Source organism: Ochotona princeps, chromosome 11 (assembly GCF_030435755.1).
Source record: "Ochotona princeps isolate mOchPri1 chromosome 11, mOchPri1.hap1, whole genome shotgun sequence".
NCBI classification, from domain to species: Eukaryota; Metazoa; Chordata; class Mammalia; order Lagomorpha; family Ochotonidae; genus Ochotona; species Ochotona princeps.
This window is the reverse complement of record NC_080842.1, coordinates 72540324-72563826: the sequence shown is the minus strand read 5'-3', so window position 1 is coordinate 72563826 and position 23503 is coordinate 72540324. Positions and strand designations below refer to the sequence as shown.

At 66.8% G+C, this 23503-nt stretch overlaps 3 protein-coding genes across 3 annotated transcripts in view; 2 read left to right on the top strand and 1 right to left on the bottom strand.

Annotated features, from left to right (window-relative positions):
• Positions 1 to 23503, top strand: part of HTT (huntingtin) — a 358005-nt gene that overhangs the window by 220159 nt on the left and 114343 nt on the right. The gene's annotated exons all lie outside the window — the stretch shown is intronic.
• DOK7 (docking protein 7) lies at positions 1085 to 13325 on the top strand. The gene is made up of 10 exons (XM_058670325.1): positions 1085 to 1315; positions 1390 to 1435; positions 5614 to 5844; positions 6225 to 6425; positions 8412 to 8531; positions 9420 to 9530; positions 9704 to 10410; positions 12342 to 12381; positions 12786 to 12899; positions 12999 to 13325. The coding sequence occupies exons 1-10, from the start codon at positions 1262 to 1264 to the stop codon at positions 13139 to 13141; spliced, it is 1767 nt and encodes a 588-aa protein (XP_058526308.1). The 5' UTR covers positions 1085 to 1261; the 3' UTR covers positions 13142 to 13325.
• On the bottom strand, positions 14942 to 22436 carry LRPAP1 (LDL receptor related protein associated protein 1). The gene is made up of 8 exons (XM_036498287.2): positions 22252 to 22436; positions 18378 to 18522; positions 17723 to 17847; positions 17290 to 17410; positions 16581 to 16736; positions 16152 to 16234; positions 15542 to 15718; positions 14942 to 15266 (listed from the first exon to the last, which is right to left on the bottom strand). Exons 1-8 carry the CDS (start codon positions 22423 to 22425, stop codon positions 15204 to 15206), a joined length of 1044 nt encoding a protein of 347 aa, XP_036354180.2. The 5' UTR covers positions 22426 to 22436; the 3' UTR covers positions 14942 to 15203.

Below are 23503 nucleotides of genomic sequence, written 5' to 3'. Positions count from 1 at the left end.
TGTGCCAGCTGGGGAAACTGAGGCAGGGGTGGCAGGAGCGCACCCACGGTCACAGAGGGCGTTCTCAGCCCCAGCAGGAAGCTGTGTGTGCCTCGAGGCCCTGGGGCCAAGTGGGGACGGGGCAGGGGAGGGAGCCGTCAGTCCCCGTGGCGCCCGCACTTCCTGGGGGCCAGCGTGGGAACAGGTGCGGCTGCCATAGGCCACGGGGCCTGGGCCAGAGCCAGGGCTGCGGAATGCAGTTGGCCCAACCCCTCCCCGTGCCAGGCACTCAGGGCAGCGGATGTGGCCGAGGCTACAGCCCCTGACTGCCACCCGACTCCACGCCGGCTGTCCCAGCCGTCCCCTGGAGGCCTGAGCTGGGCGGGAGCATGAATGGGGCTCTGTGGCCAGCAACTGTTGTGCAGAAGGCCTGAGGGGCGCTGGATGCACAGGTGATGGGGGGAGGGGGAGCGGGCACAGAGCCAGCGGCCTGCTGGGGGAGGGGACACAGAGCTGCCTCCAGGGCCCACCTATACATCAGTAAGAGACCCATCGGACCAGGAGTCTGCCACGGCCCTCTGGCAGGAGACAGACCCCAGTTTGGCCAGGGTCAGTGCCCACTGACAGGCCCCTCACCCCAGGGTCATAGATTCAGTGCTGCCATGGGCAGGGCACATCGCACTGCCCCTGACACCCTAGGTTAGAGGCATTTGGAGGAGGCCGGCAGACTCCCCAAAGCTGCTGGCCTCAGGGAGAGCTTGGGGTGGGCAGCCCGCGGGGGCAGCAGGACCTGGGAGGGAATCCAGACTTACAGTCCACGCTCAGGGAAGGGGTGCAGGGCAGAGCAACACCCCCTAATCCGGCTAGGGGCTGGGAGAACTCGTGGAAACCCGGGGCCATCAGCCGGTGCATGCTGGCAGTGCAATGGGCGTCATGGGCGCTTGGGAGGTCCTGGGCTGGGGGAGGGGCGGGGGGAGGGCGCCGCCAGCCCGGCGCCTCCTGGCCCTCCTGGTCCCCCTTCGAAGAGGAGCTTGCGCCCCCGCCGGGTTCTGCTGCGCCCCTCACTGCGGGCCGGTGGGAGGGAGTACAGGACGGAGGGTCCGCATCTGCCCGGCAGCCGGCCTCGCGGAGCGCGTGTCCACGCCTCGGCCCCGCCCGCCCGGCGCCGCGCGGGTCCCCGCCCTCCTGGCCCGGCCAGGGCCCTCCCGGAGCTATTTTCAAAGTGACCCTGGGCCGGGGCGCGGGCGCGGAGCGGGCGCAGGCGGCGGAACCATGACCGAAGATGACCGAGGCGGCGCTGGTGGAGGGCCAGGTCAAGCTGCGGGACGGCAAGAAGGTCCGGGCGCGGCGCGGCGCGGTGGCGGGGTGGGGGGCGCGCGGGCGGCCGCTCACGCCCCCCTGTCCCCGCAGTGGAAGAGTAGGTGGCTGCTGCTACGCAAGCCGTCGCCCGTGGCAGGTGAGCGCGCGGCGCGGCGTGGCGGGGCGGGCGCGGGTCGCTCTGCCCGCCGAGCCCCGCGGACCCCGCCGGTCCGACACAGCGGCTGTGACCCGGCCCCACGTAACCGGAGAGTGCCCAGGCGGCCGCGCGCGCCCCGCACCCCTCCCGGCCGCGGGCAGACTGAGGCCCGAAGGGGCTGGGGTGTCTGGCCCGCGCAGTGCCCCAGTCCTCCGCGAGGCTCTTGTGCCCTCGCGAGGTGGGCTCGCGTGGGCGACGCTCAGAGCCCGGGAGCGACAGGGGCGCGGCGTGGGTGTCCCAGGGAGGAGGCTTCTACTCGCCCGGGTTAAGAGAGGGGCCCCCTCCCGACGCCCCTGGTGTTGTTGGAGTGCACGGTGCACGTGCGGTCCGCCCCGGGCCGTGGGCGTGGCGGGCTTTGGCAGCGCAGCTCGGGAGCCTGGGCTGCCGGCGGGCTGCGTCCTGGAGCCTGGGACAGGCGGGGCTTTCAGCTCAGGCCCGAGCTGAGGAGGGGGTGGCCCTGGACCTCTGGGCGCTGGCATAGGGGCACGGAGAGGACTGTCCCACTGGGAGAAGGGGCAGCCAGGGCCGTGGCCAAAGGCTCTGGTGGGCTGGGGGCAGGTCCCCGGGTCCTGGTGCTCAGGGGTGAGCGGAGGCTGGGTGGAGAAGGCTGCAGGGACAGCTGCCCTTGCCCTGCCCACAAGAGTATCCACAGGTGGAACCTGGGGTGGGAGAAAGGGGTGCTGGCTGGACCTGAAGATGTGGGGTTCCTGCACCCGGGACCTGCGAGGGTGAGCTGCTCTCCTGTGAAATATAGAGGGAGGTGGGGGCACAGGCAGACAGAGCAGGGAGGGGGCAGGGGTGAGGTGGAAGGGGCAGGGTTGAGGTGGGAGGGGGCAGGGGTGAGGTGGAGGGGGCGGGGCAGGGGTAGGATGGAGGAGGCAGGGGTGTGGTGAGGTGGAAGGGGGCAGGGTAGGACAGAGGAGCAGGGGTGAGGTGGGAGGGGCATGGGGTGAGGTGGGAGGGGACCTAGGGGTGAGGTGGAGGGGGCAGGGGTAGGGCGGAGGGAGACAGAGGTGAGGCAGAGGGGGGCAGGGGCAGAGTGGAGGGAGGCAGGGGTGAGGTGGTGAGGCAGAGGGTGCCCAGTCCCTGGCTGGCTGTGTCCTGTCAGTATCCATGTCCCATGGTCTCACCATGCAGGCCCCGCAAGCTCAGACGCAGCCCCTGGAGTGGGGTCACCTTAGCCCTGGGGGTCCCCAGTGACGAGCTGCCCCAGCTGAGTTCCTTGCACCTCTTCCTTCTGACAAAACTGCTGCTTCCTGCCCTGTCCTCCCCTGCCTGGCCCTGAGGAACTCCCAGGCCCCACCTCCCCTTCCTGCAGACAGCCTGGGGGGCGTCCCAGGACCCTGTCCCACCCCCTGCTTCTTGCCTGAAGCCCAGTGCAAGCTGCTGTGCTGTGGGCTGGGGTGCTGCCCCGGGGCTGTGGCCAATGGAGAGAGTTCCTTCGGACATGGTCTGGAGCTTTGGGGCATCCCTGCACGGCTAGCTGCGGGGTCAGCTCCCAGGCTGAGGAGCTTCTCCCTGCGCCTCCCTAGGTCCCACTGTCTGCCCTGCTGTCAGCTCCCCAAACTCAGGGTCTCTGGGTACAGGAGCGTGGCAAGGGAGAGGCCCAAGCCTGCCCACCACGCATCCTGTGAGTCCCCCAGCTGGCCGAGCTGTGCTGTGCTGTTTGGGGACCCTGGATCCCACAGCTACCAGCCCCATTCCCGTAAGGCGGGCATGAGAACATGCAGGCTGTTTGGGCGGCTGTGGGCTCTATCCCAGGGCAAGGCCTTGGGAGGATCCTTGTTGGGGCTGCGTGCCTGCCTCCCTCCGCAGCATGGCCCCACACATCCCACCTGGGTGGAGCAGGTGGGATGCGAGCACCTGTCTCCTGGCCCAAAGCAGGCCTGGACTCTCTTCTCGCCCACTGCCCCGGCACCTGCCTCAAGGTCGCTGTGACATCTGAGGGACAAACCCCACAGTGGCTCCGGCACCTCCTCCCTGTCCCGCGTGAACATGGACCGTGGTCCACTCTGTCCCTCAGCTGACCAGAGCTTCCTCCCTCCCTCATGTTCCGTCTTCTCCCTCTTCTCCCCTCCCGCCCCCGTGAAGGCCCTCCCCACAGCCTGGATGAGCTCATGACTCCTGAGTTATTTTTACATCTACCGCAGCCCGCCCAGCCGCCTGCCTGCTGCGCAGCCTGGGGTCTGATGGGCTCAGCCCTGTGTGTCCAGGACGAACCCTGGCTCTGCCCCCCAGCAGCGCTTCCCCTCTGCCCCTCTGCCCCTCGGGGGACAGCCCCGGGCTCCGGGATCCTGCCCTGGGTGTTCCTGCGTCACTCGCTCCCTCCTGCTGGCCCTGGCTCTGCTTGCTAACTTGTCTGCATCTGGCCAGCATCCCTGTGGGACGAGGGGGAGCTCTGGGGAAGTGTGTGCAGGAGGTGGGGTCAGACCAAGGCCCAGGGTGCAGGGAGTGCCCCGGCTCAGGGGACAGCCTGGGGCTGCTGGCTAACCCTGGGCTGGGCGTAGACAGGCCTGCGTAGGCTTGGGGTTCATACCCATTTCTCAGATATTTGGTGGTCCAGCCTGCCTGTCGCCCTGCTGGAGCTCCAGTGACGGCAGGGGTGAGTGTGGAAGGGCCTTGGGTATACTGCACATGTATGTGAGCAAGTGTGCCATGTGGGGGCACCAGTGTATACATTATGAGTGTGTGTGTACCTGAGTGAGTGTGTCAGAGTGTGAGTATCCAAGTGTGCATGAGGGGGAGTGTGAACGCCAGCCTGTGCTGGATACGTTTGTGGGGGAGTGAGCAATGCGGGTTGCTGGGCAGAACCCCCCCGAGGGTTCAGGCTCTGTGCCGTGGGTGGTCCGGGCTGGCCCGGATGGCCCCTGCAGGCAGGCTGCTCAGGGCCTAACCCTGCCAGCAGGTAGCTGCTAATTGCCTCGTGCCGCCACATGGGCTGGGGCGCTGGCGGCCAGGGCCAGGAGCAGCTGCTGGGCTCCAGCCGTGGGCTGCTGTGCCCCCCACCAGACGCAGGGGAAAAGCAGGTGGCGGATCCAGCACTGTGGAAACTCACCTCTGGGCTCTGAGGCTGCCCCTCGGGTCGGGGTTCACAGGCGGCCCTCTGTGTCCACGTGGTCGCTGGTCACTGCTACCCGGGACGACTTATGTGGGGATCCTGAACTTAACCCCAGCCACCTAGGAGAGGGCAGTTTGCGGGCTCCCCAGCAGGGGCTCCTCGGGGCATAGGCATGCAGAAGGACCCGGTGGGAGCAGGCAGGGGGGCTCAGAACCAGGTTTGCCTGGTCCTGCCAGAGCCCACGGCAGGGCAGAGTGTGAGGCCCGGGGAGGACTGCCGGCCAGGGCTATAGGGAAGGATGCCGGATGCCCCGGGGTACCAGGGCCCACGGGGCAGAGCGGGAAGCCCTGGGGCAGGGCTGAGGACAAGTGGCCATGTGGGTGGGCGAGGTTGGTGCTCGTCCTGCAGGTGGGCAAGCAGGCGCCTCCCCGAGGTCAGCAGCTGCTGGGGCCGAGCAGGGCATGCCATGGCCTCTGGCTGTGGGACCTGTAGCCCTGTCCAGGGGGGCCCCGGGCCTGCTCCGGCCACCACCTGGTGGGCCCAGGACTCAGAGTGCCCAAGGTCATGACGGTCCACCAGCCGGGCCCCTGCGCTTGCCCGGGCGCCACCCTGGCCTGGTGTCTGCTCAAACTCTCACTTGCACTGCCCCAGGGGCAGGGCCGGGCTCTGCTCCCCGCACCCTGTGTGCTCTTTCGGCCTCCGTCCGCCTCCCTGGCCGCCTTCAGCCTGTGGGCCGCCTCGTGTGTGGCCCCTCCCTCAGGCAGGCATTTGCATCTGGCTCAAACCCACGCCCTACTGACCCCCACTCCTGGCCATGGCCTGGGGTGCCAGGGCCCCGTGCTTTGCCCCCAGGGACTGCGGTGGGAGTGTTCTGGGCCTGGCTGTGTTGGAGTGACCCTGACAGCCGTGACAGTCGACATTGGGCACTTGGGAACACGGAGATGCCCTGCAGGGTCTGGAAGGCGAGCTCAGCCCAGGGTGCCAGCCGTCAGCCTGGTGGGAGGCGGGCATACACACTGGGTGGGCTGAGCCTGGAGCCCTAATGAGCGCTCTCCTGCAGACTGCCTGCTCATGCTGGTCTACAAGGACAAGGCGGAGCGCGCGCGGGGCCTGCCGGAGCGGGCCAGCGTGGCCCTGGAGCACATTTGTGGCCTGGAGCCCGGCCTGCCCTACGAGGGTCTGGCCCACACGCTGGCCATCGTCTGCCTGTCCCAGGCCGTCATGTTGGGCTTTGACAGCCGGGAGGCCATGTGCGCCTGGGACGCCCGCATCTGCTACGCGCTGGGAGAGGGTAAGTGGGGCGAGGCCTGGCCTGCATGGACTGCACTTCCTTCTGTGGTGGGAGTGGGTGATCTGGGGCCTGTGTAGGGGTGTTGGGATCAGGTGGGAGAGAGACGGGCTCACTAGTGTCCAGTGCACATGCTGGGCTGTGATAGGGCCCCAGGCTGACCTGAGACCAGGCCTCAGCTTACCCATCTGTGAGATGGGGCCTGCCAGCTGTCCGAGGGGTGGGTGCTCTGTGGACAGGGTCCCACCCGGCTGGGAGGAGGCAGGGGCGGGTGGTCAGAGTCCTGCTGGGACTCCCTCAGGTGCCTGAGCGCTCACTGGCTTCCCGTGGGCAGTGTGGCCGCCTGCCTGCCTCCGTGATGCCTTTGCCCCCGCCGGCCTCAGTACACAGGTTCCACGTGACGGTGGCTCCGGGCACCAAGCTGGACAGTGGCCCAGCCAGCCTACACCTCTGCAATGACGCCCTCACGCTGGCCAGGGACATCCCCCCGGCCGTCACGGGCCAGTGGAAGCTGTCGGACCTGCGGCGCTATGGCGCCGTGCCCGGCGGCTTCATCTTCGAAGGCGGGACCAGGTGTGGCTACTGTAAGTACTGATGCTCTGTGCATGACTGGTCGCAGAGCGTGGGGGCGTGGGCCCCCTTGCCACTGTCCATATTCCACCCATGAAAGCTGGATGCAGGTACCCTGCCCAGCTCCTGGGAATCCCACTGCTGCCTCATGCTGGTCCCTTCACCAGGGGCCCTGGGTCAGGGAGAGGGCTGCGTTCCACTGCCAGAGCCTGGAGCTAGCCACGGGCACTGCTGGCCCTGTGGCCCCAGCAGTGTGAGGGGGAGGCTGTCCTCGGAGCAGTGAGTGGCATTTGGTGGCCCTGGGTGCACCCAGATTGCCCTGCCCCTCCCCTGTGCATCTCTCAGGCCTCTCTTGTGAGGTCACACTCCACCTGGACAGCCCCCACTGAGCTCCCCTTGGCATTCGGAGCTTCCCTGCACCTGCAGAAGCCCTGGGCACCCGCTCCAGGGTGGGCAGAAGCTTCTGGTGCAGCTCAGGGTGCCTAGACCTGCCATGGAGGCAGGGTGGGGGGTTGTGGCCCTGGCCACATTTGCCCCAGAGGCCAGGCAGCTGGGATGAGGTCCTGGGAAGGCCCTGGCTTGGCTGTCTCCCCAGGGACAGGTCCAGGCATGGAGGACTCAGAAGTGGAGGGTGACGGCGGCGTGCCTGGAACTTGGGGGTGCGCAGGGGGCTTCCTCAGCAGGTGTAGGTCTCTAGAGGCTCTGGTGGAAGCTGTGCTGCCAGGGCTGGCGAGAGGGAGGGACTGGACTCCACTTGCCACCGAGGGGCATGGGCCGGGCCAGGCAGGGCTACTCTGCTCCATCCCCGGCACAGAGAATCGAGCCGGGTGAGAGGAGTGGGGGCAGCGGACAGACAGGGATGGGCCAGGCGGGTGCCCGGCGAAGGGGCCTCTCTCGTGTCTGGAGTCAGGTCTCATGAGAGGCCGGGGGTGGTACAGGTGTGTCCCACAGCCCAGGAGCACCTGGGGAGCTTGGGGTGGGTGGTGGCAGGAACAGTGAGGGGGCTGTAAGCCCTGGAGGGCAGCCTGACTCTGAGACCAGCTCAGTGGGCCAGGCCTGGCTGTCAGCCGTGCTCCTAGGATCTGTGCTGGCCCCAGCTTGGGCGAGTGTGGCGGGGAATGCCAGTGGCTCCAGGCTCCACTCTCCTAGGTAATGTGGTTTTTTATAGTTGGGCACTGCCTGTCCTCAGCTGCTGCCAGCTGCCTGAGCTTGGGATCAGAGGCCCAGGCTGAGAGTGCCAGCCGGTGGCTGGGGGTGGAGCAGGGGGCAGGGGGCGACCGACTGTGTGGCTTGGCAGGCAAGGCAGCCTGGCCCACCCCTCCCAAGACTGCCCTCTGGCTTGCATAGCCCCTTGCTCCAAGCCAGGTCCACATCCTGTCCATGTGGCTGTGGCTCTGGTTGCCCCTGCCCCTAGACTGCGGGGTGCAGCAGGGCCCCAGGGGCCAGCCCAATCCCCTTGGAATCCAGGCTGTGCCCTGCACGCCTGCATTTTTTTGGGCACCGGCTGGCTGCCACGTGCCCAGCCAGCGGGGCCTCCCCATTCACTCACCAGGAGGGATTCCATTCACCCTGGCTCAGCCCAGCGGGAGGCCGCCGGCCGGGCGCCTGGGCCCACGTGGGCTGTGGGCGCGGCTCCCTGCTGACTGCGCAGGCTCCAGGCCTGGAGGCCCAGCACCTGGCCCCTGTCCCTCTGCCCGGCTCTAGGCGCTGCCCCCTGCTGCTGAGTGGACTGGGGAGAGCCAGTGCCTGGGGCACATGTGTTCAGGGAGTGTACCCACACTGTGAGCCCAGGCAGCTGGATGGCTGGACAGAGGGGGTCGCCATGGGTGTGGTGTGGTGGTCTTGTCACCTGGTGGGGCAGTGGCTAAGGAAAGTCGGATCTGACCTGGGGTTTGTCATGGGTTCCTGGTGCCTACCCTGCAGCAGGGGCGCCTCAGAGCACGTGGGGTGGGATGGGGCGGGGAGCAGGCTCAGCCCACATCCCTGTCCTCCCTCTGCAGGGGCCGGGGTTTTCTTCCTGTCCTCAGCGGAAGGGGAGCAGATCAGCTTTCTCTTTGATTGCATCGTGCGTGGCATCTCCCCTACCAAGGGCCCCTTCGGGCTGCGGCCAGTCCTGCCAGGTGTGCTGAGGGCAGCGGGAGGGTGCTGGGTGTGCGCCCCAGGGAGGCAGAGCTCTGAGGGCGTGGCCGCTGGGGGACAACGGGAGGGTGCTGCCCGGGAGGCAGAACTCCGTTGCCCCCTCACCCCGTTTTCCATGGAGGGCACCCAGCCAGCCCCACACCCCAAAAGGCTGCCCTGTGACAGCGCAGCAGCGCCCCTGCTGGTGTCTTCCTGCCCTGCAGCCACAGGGGTCTCTGTGGCGCGTGGGCATCAGGGCTTGCAAGTGGCTATTGGCTTCTTCCCCCAGGCGCACCCTGCCTTCACCAGGTGCGTGGGGGACATGTGCTGGGTTCCTGGGGAGGCTCAACCAGGGCATATGACCAGCGCCGCAGCAGGCACCGGGCTGGCCGTGATGGCTGGTGGGCTGACCAAGGGCTGACCCTGCAGTATGATCACAAGAGTGGTGGCTGGCAGGGGTGCTTGGCAGGTGCTGCCCAGGTGTGGGGGGACCCTGGTCCTCCTGACCTCCCGCCACATAGGCACTGGGCTGCTGATGGCGGGTGGGGTGGTGGCCACGTCCCACACCAATGCCCCCTGGTCAGTGAGGGATCTTGGAAGTCCCCTGTTGAGCTTGGTGCTGTGCCCATGGCCCAGCACGGGCAGCCCCTTGGTCCCCACCACCTGGATGCAAAGGCCAGAGCTGGCTGGGCCGGTGCTCCCCGGACACGCTGTGGGAGGGGCCTGGCAGTGTCAGCAGGCCGAGAACCGGGTGAACCTCCATGGGCCCAGCTTGGCAGACACAGGGAGGGATGACAGAGGCCTGCGGGGCTGAGGAAGTGGCTGGTCAGCCCGGGGTTTGGTGAGCGAAAAGATGGCCACCCCCTCACCGATGCGATTCTGTTCCACAGACCCCAGCCCGGGGGGACCCTTGCCGATGGCAGAGCGGGGGGCCCAGGAGGCCCTGCAGCTGGAGAAACGGCTCAGCTTGCTGTCCCAGTCGGGGCGTCCGGGAAGCGGAGGTAGGGCCAGGGCTGGCCATGGGCGCCCCTCTGGCTGCTGGGCTCTCAGCTCCATCTGCCCACATCGGGGGTCCTTGCATTGGCTTCGCTGGCCAAGGGGCGGTGGAGGCATGCCCAGTCTGCAGGGACCCCCCGGGCAGGCAGCCCCAGCGCCTCTCCCTGCTGTGTCTCAGGGGACGACCGGAGCCTGTCCAGTTCCTCCTCAGAGGCCAGTCACTCGGACATCAGCGGCAGCAGCCGGCTCAGCACGTGGCCGGAGCAGTCCTCGTCGCAGGAGGGGTCGGGACCGGCGGGCGCCCAGGCCCCCGGGGACGCCTTGGCCCCCGGCGCCTCGAGGCCTGCGCCCAGGCCGCTGCGGCCGCGGCCACTGCAGGAGGTTGGCCGCCAGAGCTCCTCGGATAGCGGCATCGCCACGGGCAGCCGCTCCTCCTACTGCGGCAGCGTCTCCTCCTGCGCCGGCAGCAGCCTGGCCGACGAGCTGGGCTCGCTGCTCAGCCTGCAGCCCGCCGCCGGGGCGCCTGAGCCCGGCTTCTGCTGCTGCCCGCCTGGGGCGGCCGAGTACCAGGTGCCCGCGGCGCTGCGGCCGCACTACGACACGCCCCGCAGCCTGCGCCACGGGCCCAGGGACCAGAGCTGCGCCCCCGTGCCGGGCGGGGCTGACGACGGCGCGACCACCGCCACGGCCACGGACCCGGGCGGCCAGACGTCCGCCGCGGGCCCCCCTGGCTGGCCGGGCGTGAGACGTCGGGGACAGTCGACGGCGGAGGCGGCTGTGGGCAGCGGGGCAGAGCCGCCAGGTGCAGCCCCTGGAGAGCCCTGGGCGGCAGGCGGGTCCCCGCCAGCTTTCTTTGCCGCGTGTCCAGTCTGTGGAGGCCTCAAGGTAAAGTCCCCCCGCTGAGAGCCACGGACAGGGCCGCGCAGAGAGGGTGCCCCGCCTGGAGAAGCCACAAGATTGGGCGACCCTAGGGGTACTCTCCTCAAGGAGGGGCAAGGCCCCGGGCAGGGCAGGCCGGGGGTCAGCCTGTCCTTCGTGTCCCGCCCACAGGGGCGGCTGCTGGCTGGCCCGCTGTGCCTGGTCCTGGCCACCAGGGCCCCTCCCCTGCAGCGGGCCTGGGCAATGGCTTCGAACCCCTGGCACCATGGGTGGGCTCCTGTGGTAAGGAGGCTCAGGGGGCTGGGCAACAAGGCTGGGCGCCCTGCACTGCCCACCCCTGGGCCCAGGCTTGCAGGGGTTGGCGTGCCCCAGGGACCCGGGAAGCGCCCGCAGGGGCTGGGAGCTGGGGGTGTCAGTGGGGTCCCTGGCCACCTGCACCTGGGCCATCTTTGCCTTCCCTGTGGGCACTGTCTGTACGCTCTCCAGACTGGAAATAAAACACTCCTTCCTTACTGCCTCGTCCTCTTCCCTGTGGCCAGCCCCGCCCCGGACCACGGTGGACGGCCCCACTCAGGCTGCTTCAGGGCCCCAGCGCCCGGGAGCGCACGAGTGCCTGCGAGCGCCTTGGCATGCCCATGTGTGTGCTGTGTGCCCATGCATGTGCCTGTGTGTCCCCACACGTGTGTGGTGTTTTTGTGAAGTCCTGGATGCCTGCTGGGGTCCTCCCTGGCCTGCCCAGGGATGGGGCCCAGCACGTGGCTGCTGCAGGCAGGGCTGGCCATGGGGGTCGGGCTGAGCGACAGTGACCCGCACTCGCCGTGAGGCCCCAGCACATCTTCACACGCGAGCCTCAGGCTCCTCCAACTCTCGGGGAACCTGCCCCCAGGGCTACCCAGGGAGGTTCGCAGGTCACGTGTGTGAGATGACGTGACATGCAACATGCAAGGACATGTGACAACACGTGCAAGGTGTGATGTGGGACACAGAGAACACACATGTAACGTGAGACGACATGACACAACATGACGCAAGAACACAAGGCAACATTGGGAGTGTGAGGTGACGTGGGAACATGTGCAACGCGTGTAAGAGATGACGTGATGGTGTGAGTGTGGGTGGCTTGTCACAAACACACCCAGGGGCCTGGCAGGGGCCACCTGTCTCCTCCCACCACCAGCCCCAGCCCCCGGCCAAGGGAGCCTGGCTCAGCGCAGGAAGTGGCCTCTGGGGAGTGTTTGTGTTCACACGGTCGGAGCACTGCCACCACGTGTCCTCACTTTGGGTGGAGGCCCCAGCTTCCCCGGGCCCTCAGCACCCACCCGCTGATCTGGCCCCAGGCCCCCTTGCCTTTTCACCCACTGCCCATACCTGCAAAGGGCCTCCCTGGGTGCCAGCTGTGCCCCTGGTCCAGACTGCCCCAAGGCCCTCAGTTTCTTGTCCTGGAATCCACAGTTGGTGTGAGCTTGCATCTGGCTGGGACCAGCACCCGCTGCTCTGGTCGGGGCTGGGGTTGGTGGGGAGGCCAAGAGCTCACCTCCAGCCTCAGGGCTCCTTGCCCACTGCAGCCCCATGGTCAGGGATACCCATGCCCCCTGTCAGAGCCTGGAGTGCTGGCCATGCGTCTGATCGCAGCCGAGGCAGACCCCAGAAGGCAGCAGGCTCACGTGCCGGGCTCTTGCTGCCCATGTGGGAGCGTGGGTGGTGACGCTTGGGGAGTGGACCAGCCGACGGCGGGCCCCTCTCCGTTCTTCCACCTTTACAATCAAACCACAACAGACTTACAAACAGGCACGTGCCGCCAACTCCCCAACTGGGCGGTCAGCTGGATCAGGGGCCCGGACTGGCCCCGCTCACTGACCCCAGCCTGTCACTCCTGAGTTCCCAGGTGGGGCTGAGGGGAGGTGGGGGACTCACTGATCCGTGCTCTCCCTGTCTAGGGAGCAGTGGCAGCCCTCGGCCTGGAGATGGCACACGCAGGTAGGCTGCAGAGCCCAGCTCCCTGCGGCGAGGAGCGGGCTGGGAGCGGGGCTGACGAGGCAAGCCCTGGGCATGGTGTGTGACGGGGCGGTGGGCGAGGTAGTGGAGCCCTGAGTGAGCACCTATTCCGGGGAGCTGCGTGGACGGCCCATGTCCTCCAGCACACATGACACATAGAGGCCTTGGCCCAGGGCTACCAGCTTGCCTGTGCCAGGAGGGGAGGAAAGTCCAGGCCAGGAGCCAGGGGGAGGCAGACACAGGTCCCCTCACCTCAGAGGGGCTCCCCCGGGGGACACAGGGCTGCCAGGTGCCATGCAGCGGGCTGGGCCCAGGGGTTGTGTCACGCAGGAACATGCCACGGGGGCAGGACAGGAAAAGGGAGATCTTGGGTCTTCTCTCCACAGGCTCCCCGGGGTCGGAGTCGCCCACTTATGCCAACCTGCCCGTCAGCCCCTCGGGCCGAAAACAGCTGCACTACCTGGGGCTGGAGCTCCAGGAGGCAAGTGTGGGGGTCCGAGGTAGGTGTCCCCCGACGGCAGGGCCCAGCTGGGCCAGGGCGGGCTGCCCTTCCCACGCACGCCCACTGCCCAGCATGCACGCTCACTCCACCCTCACAGGAGCAGGAGCCTCCCGCTACGCCCAGATCGACATCACAGCCATGGAAACGGCGCACCGTGTGGGCGCCCAGCACGCACAGGCCCGGCAGGAGCGGCTGCGGGAGCTGGAGCAGCAGCATGGACGGAGCAGAGCCCCGCTCTGAGCCTCACGGAGCGCACGGCTGGGACTGTGCTGGGCGAGTGGCTGGAGGCAGCCACCCAAGCCTGGAGTCCAGGCTGACCTCTCTTCTCTAGCTTGGACAAGTCATCACGGCCTCGGCGGGCCCGGGGCGGCCCCCCAGGTGGAGACATCACCCCCTTCCCTTGACGCTGTAGCTCGGAGTCAGGCAAAGAGCGACCGGCCGGCCTGTGCTGTGTCCTTAGTGTATGCGGGACGAGCCAGCTGAATAAATGCGCATGCCCATGCCTCCATCTCCTCTGCACTGTCCCCCTGCCCCAGCAGGTTCCTCACAAGGTGAGGGTGAGGGCCCGTGTGGGAGTCGGATGTCTACCCGTGGCCGGCTGCTGTCCTGTGACTGGCCAGGTCTCGGCCCTCCTGTGGGCGAGACGCCAAGGGGCACTGGGCCCTCCTGTGGGCAGACGCCAAGGGGCAGGAAACACCCACCTGAAGAGCGACATGTGGCCAGGATGGGTACACTCACACCCCCTTCCCCAGCAGCCTATGCTGGGACCAAGCCAGGTGGCGGGGGCAATGTGCTGGTGGTACGGTCATTGGAGAGGCAGCGTCAGGCCGGAGGCACAGGCACCGGCCAGTGTGGCTCTGGGGGTCAGGAGCTGCCAACAGCCCTCCCCGCTGGCTATGACCCTGATGGCATCCCCACTCCCTGCCTGTGTGCCTTTGGGCTGCTGGCCCCACCCAGCCCCAGGTGGGGATGTTGGGGTATGTGCACCCCTGGAAATGCGCCTAGCTCCTGGGTACACACAACCCCAGATCAGCACCTGCAGGCAGGCGTCAGGCAGGGTGGATGTGAAAAGACCCGGGCAGCGGCTGTCACCCTCCCTTGGTGCGTGCGGGCAGCCGGCCGCCTCCTGCACCTGCCCACGAGGGCTGTGACCTCACGTATCGTCACACATGGGCTTGCACAGGCAGCAGGAAGCCCCCACTCACCCCCTCCCTGTGGGCAGGGCCAGGTACGGCCCCTCTCCGGGACCCCTGCCCGTCCTGAACCCTGAGCTGCAAGACTGCACTGCACCAGGGAGGCCCGGAGGACGCTGCCGAGGCCCCACGCCCCGGAAACCGAGCCCAGGCTGCGTCTCTCACTGGACAGGTGGAAGCGCAGAGCTGCTGTCTGCTGGTTTACTTCCTGGACACCAACAGCTGCCGCGGTGCCAGGCTGAGGTCTCCCCTGTGGGTGCTGGGGTGTCTTCGGCTGCTTTCCCAGCTCCCAGCACAAGGCTGGATCAGAATACGAGACAAGTGCCAGGGTCAGAAAGCAGGCTGGTAGCCAAGGTGGGTGGGGACAGTCTGCACCGCCTTAGCACGCAGACCCCAGGACACCCGCCCATGCCAGCAATGGGTGAGTCAGTTTTGGTGACACGGAGAGTACGGCCGCCAGCCAGCAGACGCTATGTGAAGACTGCACTGAGGGGTCCGTGGGGTGCTACGAGCCGGGTGCTGGGCGCTCCGTCACCGTCAGCTGCGTGTCCAGGCTGTCCTGCTGTGATCACGGCTCCGACACACCACTGCTGGAGCCGGCCCGGCCCTTCCCAACAGGTCATATTGGGCTCCATCTCAGGGGCTGGCCAGCCCAGCAGATGTGGGGTCTGAGGCAAGGGTCCCGGCTTCTTGAGCCCCCACCTCCTCTGCACCCCACTTCTCAACTGCTAGAGTTCCTGCGGGAAATGACGTGGGGTGGGCAGGCCAGTGGGTACACCTCGCCCACAGTGCCCACAGAGCTCGCAGCCCAGAGACCAGGCACGAAGGGTCCACACGCATGTATTTGGAAGGCGCTGTACATGGCATCTCAGGGCAGACAACGACTGGCAGACATGTGGTCCCACTGCCTAGCCAGGTCCTCACAGGGGACAGTGCGGCAGGGCGTGGCCCGTCACCACAGATGGCCCACCACAGGTGGGGACACGCCTCATCCGGCAGGTGGGGAACATGCCTTGTCCAGCATTGGGGTCAGTCTTCCTGCCGGGAGCAGCCTGCCACCCTCACCTCCTCGGCTGGGCCGCCTCCTCCATGCTGGCCGCCTGGCGCCCTCACAGTTCATTGTGCCGAGCTCTTGAGATCCTGCTGGACAAATCCTGAAGGTGCTTCTTCACCTGCCAGGGGTAGGGGGAGAGGGTGGCCATCAGCGGGGTCCACCCAAGGGCTCCCAGGCCGTGGCTCCTTCAGACACCTCCTCCCCAAGAGGGGTGACCCAAGCACAAACGCCCCACTGTGCCGGGCCCAGGATCTGTCAGGCTGTACCTGGAGTTCAAGCAGCACCTGGCACTCTGGTGGACCAACCGGCGGGGGGCATCCAGGGCCCATCTACAGCTCTGTCTCACTTGCCCGCGAGGGCCCCACCTTGTAGGCCAGCTCCTCGGTCCCCCACCTTGTAGCCCAGCTCCTTGGTCCGCTCCTCCAGCTGCGCATGCTTCTCCTGGTTGCGCCGCAGGTGCTCCTGGTCCCCCAGGCGCTCCACATGCCGCAGCTTCTCATGCGACAGCTCCAGCTGCTTCTGGTAATGGCTGTGCTTTTCCAACTTCACCTCAAAATGTTTCAGCTCTTCCTGCAAGCAGGCGCCAGCCTCACCCCTGCTCTGTCTCTCCCGCAGCAGGCGGCGGCCTCACCCCGCTCTGTCTCTCCCGCAGCAGGTGGCGGCCTCACCCCGCTCTGTCTCTCCCGCAGCAGGCGGCGGCCTCACCCCTGCTCTGTCCCCCAGCAGCAGGTGACCTTGAGGGACTTGCCAGCCCCAGAGCCTGTCCTCTCCCAGGCTCAGCCTGTGACCGCATCTGACCCCCCTGAGGGTCACCCTCCTGGTCTTGGCCCCACCCACCTTGGCTTCCAAGGTTCTTAGTAGAGGTGTCTGGCCCTAGCGGGGAAGCCCCAGCCCCCTCCTGTGTGACTCTGGGCTCTCGGGGAGGGTGGCCAGGTCGCCCGGCCCAGTGGCCTCTCCTGCAGGCTTCCTCCCTCCTGAGCCCCCTCAGTGGCCCCGTGCTCACCCGCAGCGAGTCCAGCTCCTTTCGGCTGAGGTTGGCCGACTGGGCCAGGTCCCACAGCTCCAGCACCCGGGGTTCCTCGAAGTCTGCGCAAGAGCGAAGCGTCCTGGGGCCCCAGCCAGCGCCCAGCAGAGGTGTAGGCAGAGGGTGGGGGATGAGGACAGGGACCCACAGGTGCCAGCAGCTGGCACAGCAGGGGGAGGGGTCACTGCATACACCCAGTGTATAGCCCGCTCCTGAGGCCCCAGCCACTGCCCTATGCATGTGCGACTGGCAAGGGGCAGCTCAGGTCAGGGCACGTGATGGTGGCCAGGTGTTCCTGCATAGTAGTCAGCCCCCTGGACCCTGCAGGTCAAGGTGGCGCAGGCTCCAGTGCAGGGAGCAAAAGGGAAGAGGTGCTGGGGCGGGGGAGTGCGGGGACAGCGGGCTCACCGGCCTGGCCGTCGGCACCGTAGCCCTGCTGGCTGACCCTCCGCAGCCGGTCCAGGCCCTGGTTGATGCTGCGCATCCGGTCCTTCAGCTCCCGGTGCCGGCTCTCGCTGGGCACAGGGCTCGGCTCAGCCGCGCCAATGGCGTTGGTCTGCAACTCTGTGGAGCCGGAAGCAGACACGCCCGTGAGCCCCCGGCAGCACGCGCGCTGTCTGCCCAGCTCGGTCACGTCCGAGCTTGGCCTCTGCCACATTCCCACGGGATAACCAAGGTGGGCGACAGGAGCAGAGCCTTCTCACACCCCCGGCTGCCTCAGGACATGGCCATCTTATCACAGGTCCCCTGCAGGAGTGACACACAGAGTCAGAGCTCCAGGCACCCTTCAGGCCTGGCCCCTGGGGGCAGACACTGCATTCCAGGCTGTCCCCAGTGTGCAGTGGTTAGCACCAGTTGCTCGGATTTTTCCCAGAAAAATCACATTCCTGGGGAGGGTCCTGTGTGGAACACTACGGAAGCTTCACGAGGAGGCTGTGCTGCTGGCCTGCGCTGTCTGCTCTGACCTCTGCGCCATCACATCACCTTCCCACCCCAACCCAGGTGGGAGCCTGAGCAGGGGCAGCCCCTCATCCCCAACCCAGGTCGGCCCCTTCTGTCCAGCCCAGCCCACCCCAGCAGGTGCAGCACCTTCTGCCCCGCCCAGCCCGCCCCCCACCTTCTGTCTGGCTCAGCATGCCTAGCAGCAGGTTGTACTCCTGCACTTTGTCCTTGTGGTGCAGGAATTCCCGCCACAGCCGGTCCAGCTCTTCCCGGGAGAACTTCCCTGAGGTCTTCGCCTGGGAGGGAAGCATACCTGCACTCAGCACCCTCAGGCCCCGCCCACCTGCCCTCGGAATTGGGCCCAGGTCTTGGCCAGGGCTATGCCTGTGAGGAGGACAGTGACAAAGCCGGGCAGCTGTGGGTGGCAGAAGGACCCAGGGAGGGCAGGACTGTGGCCCTGGCTGCTCCCCTCAGCATCCCCCATGGGCCTCCTGGCTGCGGTGACAGCCGGATGAGACATGACAGGTACGAGTCCCGGCAGCCGACCCCCAGGACACACACGCGCATGGAGGCCCGTGCGGTGGGCCTAGCTGCCTGGCCCTGAACACCTTATGCCACAGCTTCTCCAGCCGGGGGTCGTCCAGCCCCTCGTCCAGGGTGCTGTCCTCGAGGGCGTTGCTGTGCACAGCCTGCGCGTCCTGCCTGCCGTCCAGCCCGTACCTGGCCAGGATCACTGCAGAGGAGACCCATGGAGCACGTGTCAGATGTTCTGGAAGTTTCCTTCCCAGGGGTCACTCAGCATGTGTGAGAACAAATCCCCTCCCCACCCCGGGGGGACTTGGCGGGTTGACAGGTGCAGCCCTGGGGTCCCTCCTGTGCACCCTCCTCACAGACCAGCCTGGCACCCATGGGCAGGGGCTCAGCAAAGGGGGCCGCCAGCTGGTCCCACCAGGCCCTGGGAGGTAGCTTTCCAGGTAGCGCTCCTGAGCGCCCCCCGGCTCTGCCTCAGGAGTGGGGGCCGGGGGCTCCTGGAGCTGGGATCTCTGAAATCCCACTCCACCTGGACAGCCCACTGTGGATTCCAGGCTTCCCCCACCAGCAGCTCGGGCTGGCCACGGGCACTCGGGGAGCCCCAGGCGCAGGGGTACCGTTGAGGTTGTGCACGAGCTGGGCCTCCTTCTCCCCGTCCCCCCTCCAGCTCGGGTTGGCCACGGGCACTCGGGGAGCCCCAGGTGGGTTGAGGGGTGTGGCGCGCAGGGGTACCGTTGAGGTTGTGCACGAGCTGGGCCTCCTTCTCCCCGTCCTCGTCCAAGCCCTCGACCTTGAGCTTCTTCCAGCTGAGCTCGTCCCTCTCTTGGATCTTGAGATCCGAGTGGAGTTCAGCCAGCTTCACCGGGGACAGCGAGAGCTGCCAAGGCAGAGTAGAGCATGGTGACCGCCTGCAGCGGCCAGGGGCACGGCCGACGTGCCTGGGGAGGGCCCCCCGTTGTGCGGCTCACGCTGCTTCGCTGGCCCGGGAGAGAGCCACTGTTCCAGAACACTGACCAATCCAAAGGCAGAGAGAGTCGGAGCCCTAACCCTGCTGGCTTGCTCCCACAGGCAGGCCAGGCGCTCCATCCGGGACTCCCACGTGAGTGCAGGGACCCAGCACATCAGCCGGAAGCTGGATCAGAAGCGGGGGTGTTGTGGCCTGCCGAGGGAGCCACGTCTGCTTCCCACTCACAGATGTGACGGATCTCATGGCCACCCGGGGCTGGCCCAAGTGCAGCTGCTGAGGTCAGGGCTCTGGGGGCAGGCCCGCCCTTCCTGCACCTGCAGACATGCACCCCACAGCCATCCTGCCTCCATTCTCTAGAAGCTTCCATGACAGCAGCCTACTATTGTCTGGGGCGAGTCTCTGCCCAGAGCCGCCTGTGGGTCTGGACCCCATGCCCAGTGCCCTGTTGTCCCCTGCATACTCAGATGTGGGACACTGTGAGTCCAGGGAACTGTGGACTCCCAGGGCACACGCAGTGCCTGGCTGACCGGGGCCGGCCAGCTTCTCAGTGGCTGTAGAGAGCCACCTCCCCGGGGATGGTGGGCCCTGGGAGCAAGTGTGAGACCTGGGACCCATGGGCGGTCACGCCGACCTCTGGGGTTAAACTCCTGGCTGTAGCTGCCTGAGGTGGCTGCCAGGCACCAAGTAACCCAGGAGATGGGCCTAGGACCCGTGGTGGGCCCAGGCCTGCACGCTCACCGGCTCCTGCTTGCTCTCACCCACCTGTCCCAATTAAGCACCACCCATAACCAGGAGAAGATTCTAGAACTTTCCAACCACTTGCTTCTGCCCTGTCCTCACAGCTCAGCCGTGGGCCTCCAGCTGCACCAAGGCCCACCTGCTGGTCGGGGATGACGGCAGTACCATGCCAGGCCCCTCAGCGAAGGGCTGTGGCCATCCTGTCCAGCTCAGGGCAGGATGGTGGGGCCCTAGGGAGGAGGCCACGGCTGGCCCACAGAACTCCGGGGCACTTGAGCAGTACGTGGCCCACCCTTGCTCCCAACAAAGATGCAGGGTGGACGGGAGGGGACGGCCCTGAGGTTCTGGCCGCCTGCCCTCCATTCCCCGCTGGACAGCTGCACAAGGACCTCTCGGGACCCAGACCGGGACTGCTGGGGGCCGTGAAGTGGACGTGGCGGACAGGAAGGTGTGAAGAGTATTGTCCCATTGCAGGCAGGGCCGCGAGGAACTTCCCACTGCACGGCAGGGCCCGTGGACGTCTCCACGGCCACCAGAAGGCAGCTCCACCCCTCTTTGCATGGACACCGACCGCCCTGTGGAATTCTGTAATCCATTCAGGCATTGTCTGCTGCTGTGGAGTTGGCTCTTTACTACCAATGTGAGCTTGGAGGTTAAAGTCTTGCCAGAGGGCTGTCTGGGCTGTCCCCAGGACCTTATGCTAATCAAGGGACCTGCGTCAAGGGCTTCATTCTTTCCTTGATCTTTGGGTTCTTTGACATACATTTCATCCCTTAGCCGATTCAAGGTTGAGTTGTAGAATAAGAATTGTAGTAGGGACTTGTATCGAGAGTTTTTAGGTGAATTAGCAGAATTATTCTTGGATACACCCACTTGTGCCAGAGCTTGTGAGGGTTTCTGTATAAATAAAGGGGACAGCTTTCTAGCATTGTCCATTATGATCCTGAAACTGTGGTGGTCCGTTTCTTCTTTACACCTAATCCATGCACCCTGCGTGAGTTCTGAACTCAGCTGGAGCTGACTCAGGCACGGGACCCCAACTGACAAAGCAATGTCAAAGATGGACAGAAGATGCTAGGCGCACAGGCCATCCAGTGCCACCATTACCCAGGGCTGGGACACCCACACGTCTCCATCACCCAGGGCTGGGACACCCCCATGCCACCATCACCCAGGGCTAGGACACCCACACATCACCATCACCCAGGGCTGGGACACCCCCATGCCACCATCACCCACACGCCACTATCACCCAGGGCTGGGACACCCCCATGCCACCATCACCCACATGTCACCATCACCCAGCTCACTCTAACCCCCAGTACGTCATCACTGCCAACCGTAGTTCCTCTAGACTCTCACAGTTCGTCTACGGAACAGGATTGTGCAAGACGGCCTTGGGGCAGGCGCCTGGCTCAGCAGGTAAGCTACCCCTTCAGTCATCCGCACCCCATGCAGGTGCAAGTCCCAGCTCTGTTCGCAGCCCGGCTTCCCTCTAACGTGTACCCCAGTGATGGCTCCAGCAGCTGGGTGCCCAGATTCGGCCTGGAGGCCTTGGCATGTGGGGAGTGAACCAGCAGATGGAAGATCTCTCTCTGCCTTTCAAAGGGAAAGTAAGTGGTCATGACAAAGGCAAAGGCGCTGGGCAGGGATCAGGCAGGACCCCGGGAAGTGGGTTCCGGTGCCTCCCTGGAGCACGGCTCCGCCTCTCCCTGAGGCCCGAGGCTCCAGGCCGGTCCTCCCCTGGCTGCCAGCAGGTGGAGTGCGGCTTCACTGGACAACAGGCTGTGTCATGCGCTGTGACATAACAGCACCACTCTGAAAACACAGACACGCGTGGCACAGTCCTCTCTCTGGCTTTGGGCACAAAGCACTCCTGCTGCGGGCAGCCCCACGGCTCCCCAGAGCCTGCACACCCACCCAGAGTGGCAGGCGGGCAGAGCGCATGCCAGCACCAGCAAGGGTACTACCTGTCTCACCTCTGTGAGGACCAAGTGTGAGCGCAGACCAACCTGGCCATACGGCACAGAGAAGGCTCGCTGAGCCCAGGGCCTGGGCTGGGCATTGTCACAGCACCTGGACACCGCAGGGAAGCCAGGGCTGCCGGGCACGGGATGGTGACACGGGAGGCCCACCCTGCAGGCTCCATGCTTGCTGCCAACTTGAGGGCTCCAATGGACTGCGGGGGCCATGTGGGCCAAGGCCACAGTCTTGGACAGCAGAGGCCCAGGTCAGCAGGGCCAGCTGAAAGTCAGGAGGTGACCTGCCACTGCCCAGACCACGGAGGACTCAGGACGCCCCTGGCTGACAGGTGCAGAGGGTGGGCCTGGGAGGCAGTGGGCAGCGCGGCTCCTGGATGGGCAGGTGGTGGGTCAGGAGCCCACACCAGAGCGCCAGCAGCCACCGTGTGCTGAGCACACACCTGGGGCTTCCTCCCCGCGGTCAGCAGTGTCCCCCACCTCCTCCATCACCCAGGCCAAGGTTCTGGGCTAATTATTTATTCTCCTCCAGCGCTGGGGCTTGTCCGGAGGGCAAACGCTGGCCTTGGGCCGGGGGGTGGGGGAGGCTGGGCCCGCCCTTGCGCCCCCAAAGCAGAGCAGGGCCCGGGATGGGAGAGGGGTGGAGACAGGCAGCACCACAGACCCCACCTCGGGGCTCTGGGGTCTCCACACAGCAGGGAGTGGAGGACAGAGGGATCAGGCAGGACGCGGGGCGTGGGGGACACTGGGCAGGAGCAGGGCTGAAGGGGCCCAGACAGCTCCGGGGAGATCCCAGTCCCCAGCCGCACCAGGGCCGCCGCGTCGCCCAGCGCCGGACCCCCTACCCGGGCAGGCCACACCGGGGACACCTCGCCGAGGAGGGCCTGCGTCTCCTGCTGCCGCCCCGGGGCTCGCCACTCACCCGCCGGGCCTTCTCCCACAGCTGGTTCAGCTTCTCCATGCGGAACTCGGGCCCGGGCTCGTTCTTCTCCCGCGAGTACTTGCCGCCGTGGCCGGCCGCGCGCCGCGGCAGCAGCAGCAGCAGGAGCAGCGCCGGGAGGAAGAGCGCGCACACCCGCACGCGCCGCGCCGCCATTTCCTCTGCGCCGGCCCGCGCCTCCTGCAGCCCGCCGAGCGCCGCCCACAAGGGGCCGGCCGGCCAGCGAGACCGCCCCCGGAGGCGGGGGCGACGCCCAGGCGACCGCGGGGGCCTCCGGGCCCGCAGCGAGGGGGCGCCGCTCGGGAGACCCCGGCCGCGCCGCGTGGATCGCGCCTCCCCTCCGTGGCCACACCGCGGCCTCCTGGCTGCGCTGTCCAGCGGGAACTCGGGGCACGCTTCCCAGGTGGTCTGCTGTTGGTTAGGGGTGGACACCTGCAACCCTTCCCCTGACCCGCTGAGCAAAAGCCACCTTGGCCTGTGTGCGCCAAGGGACTTGGCCGCGAGCCGGACAGGGGACCAGGAGGCAAAGCTGAGCCAGGCGAAGCCCAGACACAGGGCAGCCGGGACAGGCCTTGCAGCGTGGAAAGCGACAGTTGAGTACCGGGCTGGGGGCAGGGGAGGGATGCATTTGTTCACTTGGGAGATTGTCCTTCAGTCGGGGGGTTGGCACTGTGGCACGGTGGTTAAAGCCAGCACCTTTTACAGTGGCATCCCATACAGGTGCTGGTTAGAGTACCCGCTGCTGCACTTGGAAACTGACCCCCTGTGCTGTAAGAGCAGGACTCAGCCTCCTGCTGTCTCCCTTTAACCCAAGCCGCCCTTGCCTGCCCTTCAGCAAAAGGAATCCGCTGAGCTAAGGGCGTGGCCAGCCGGCCCCACAGGCCTTGCTTCTCCCCCGACAAGAGGACAAGAGCCGGGGCGGCCGTGCTGTCCTGGGGCGATGGGAAAATTCCAGGTGTGGACAGAATGTCACTGCTGCAGTCACTCAGCCCAGACCGAGCGGAGCCCACCTGGCCGCCACAGATCCGTGAAGAGCACGGCCTCCCTGCCCCCTCACAGGAGGGTCCCCCGCGTCCCTGACCCACCGGGAACTTGGGCATGAGCTGATTATGCACCTCGCAGCCCAATGCCAGTGTATAGGAACCGTCACCCCTGGGGGCCGGGGGACCTGTTGACAGCAAAGCCCGACCCTCCTCTGCCTGTTCTGGGTCTCCCACGCGGGTGAGGGTCCTCA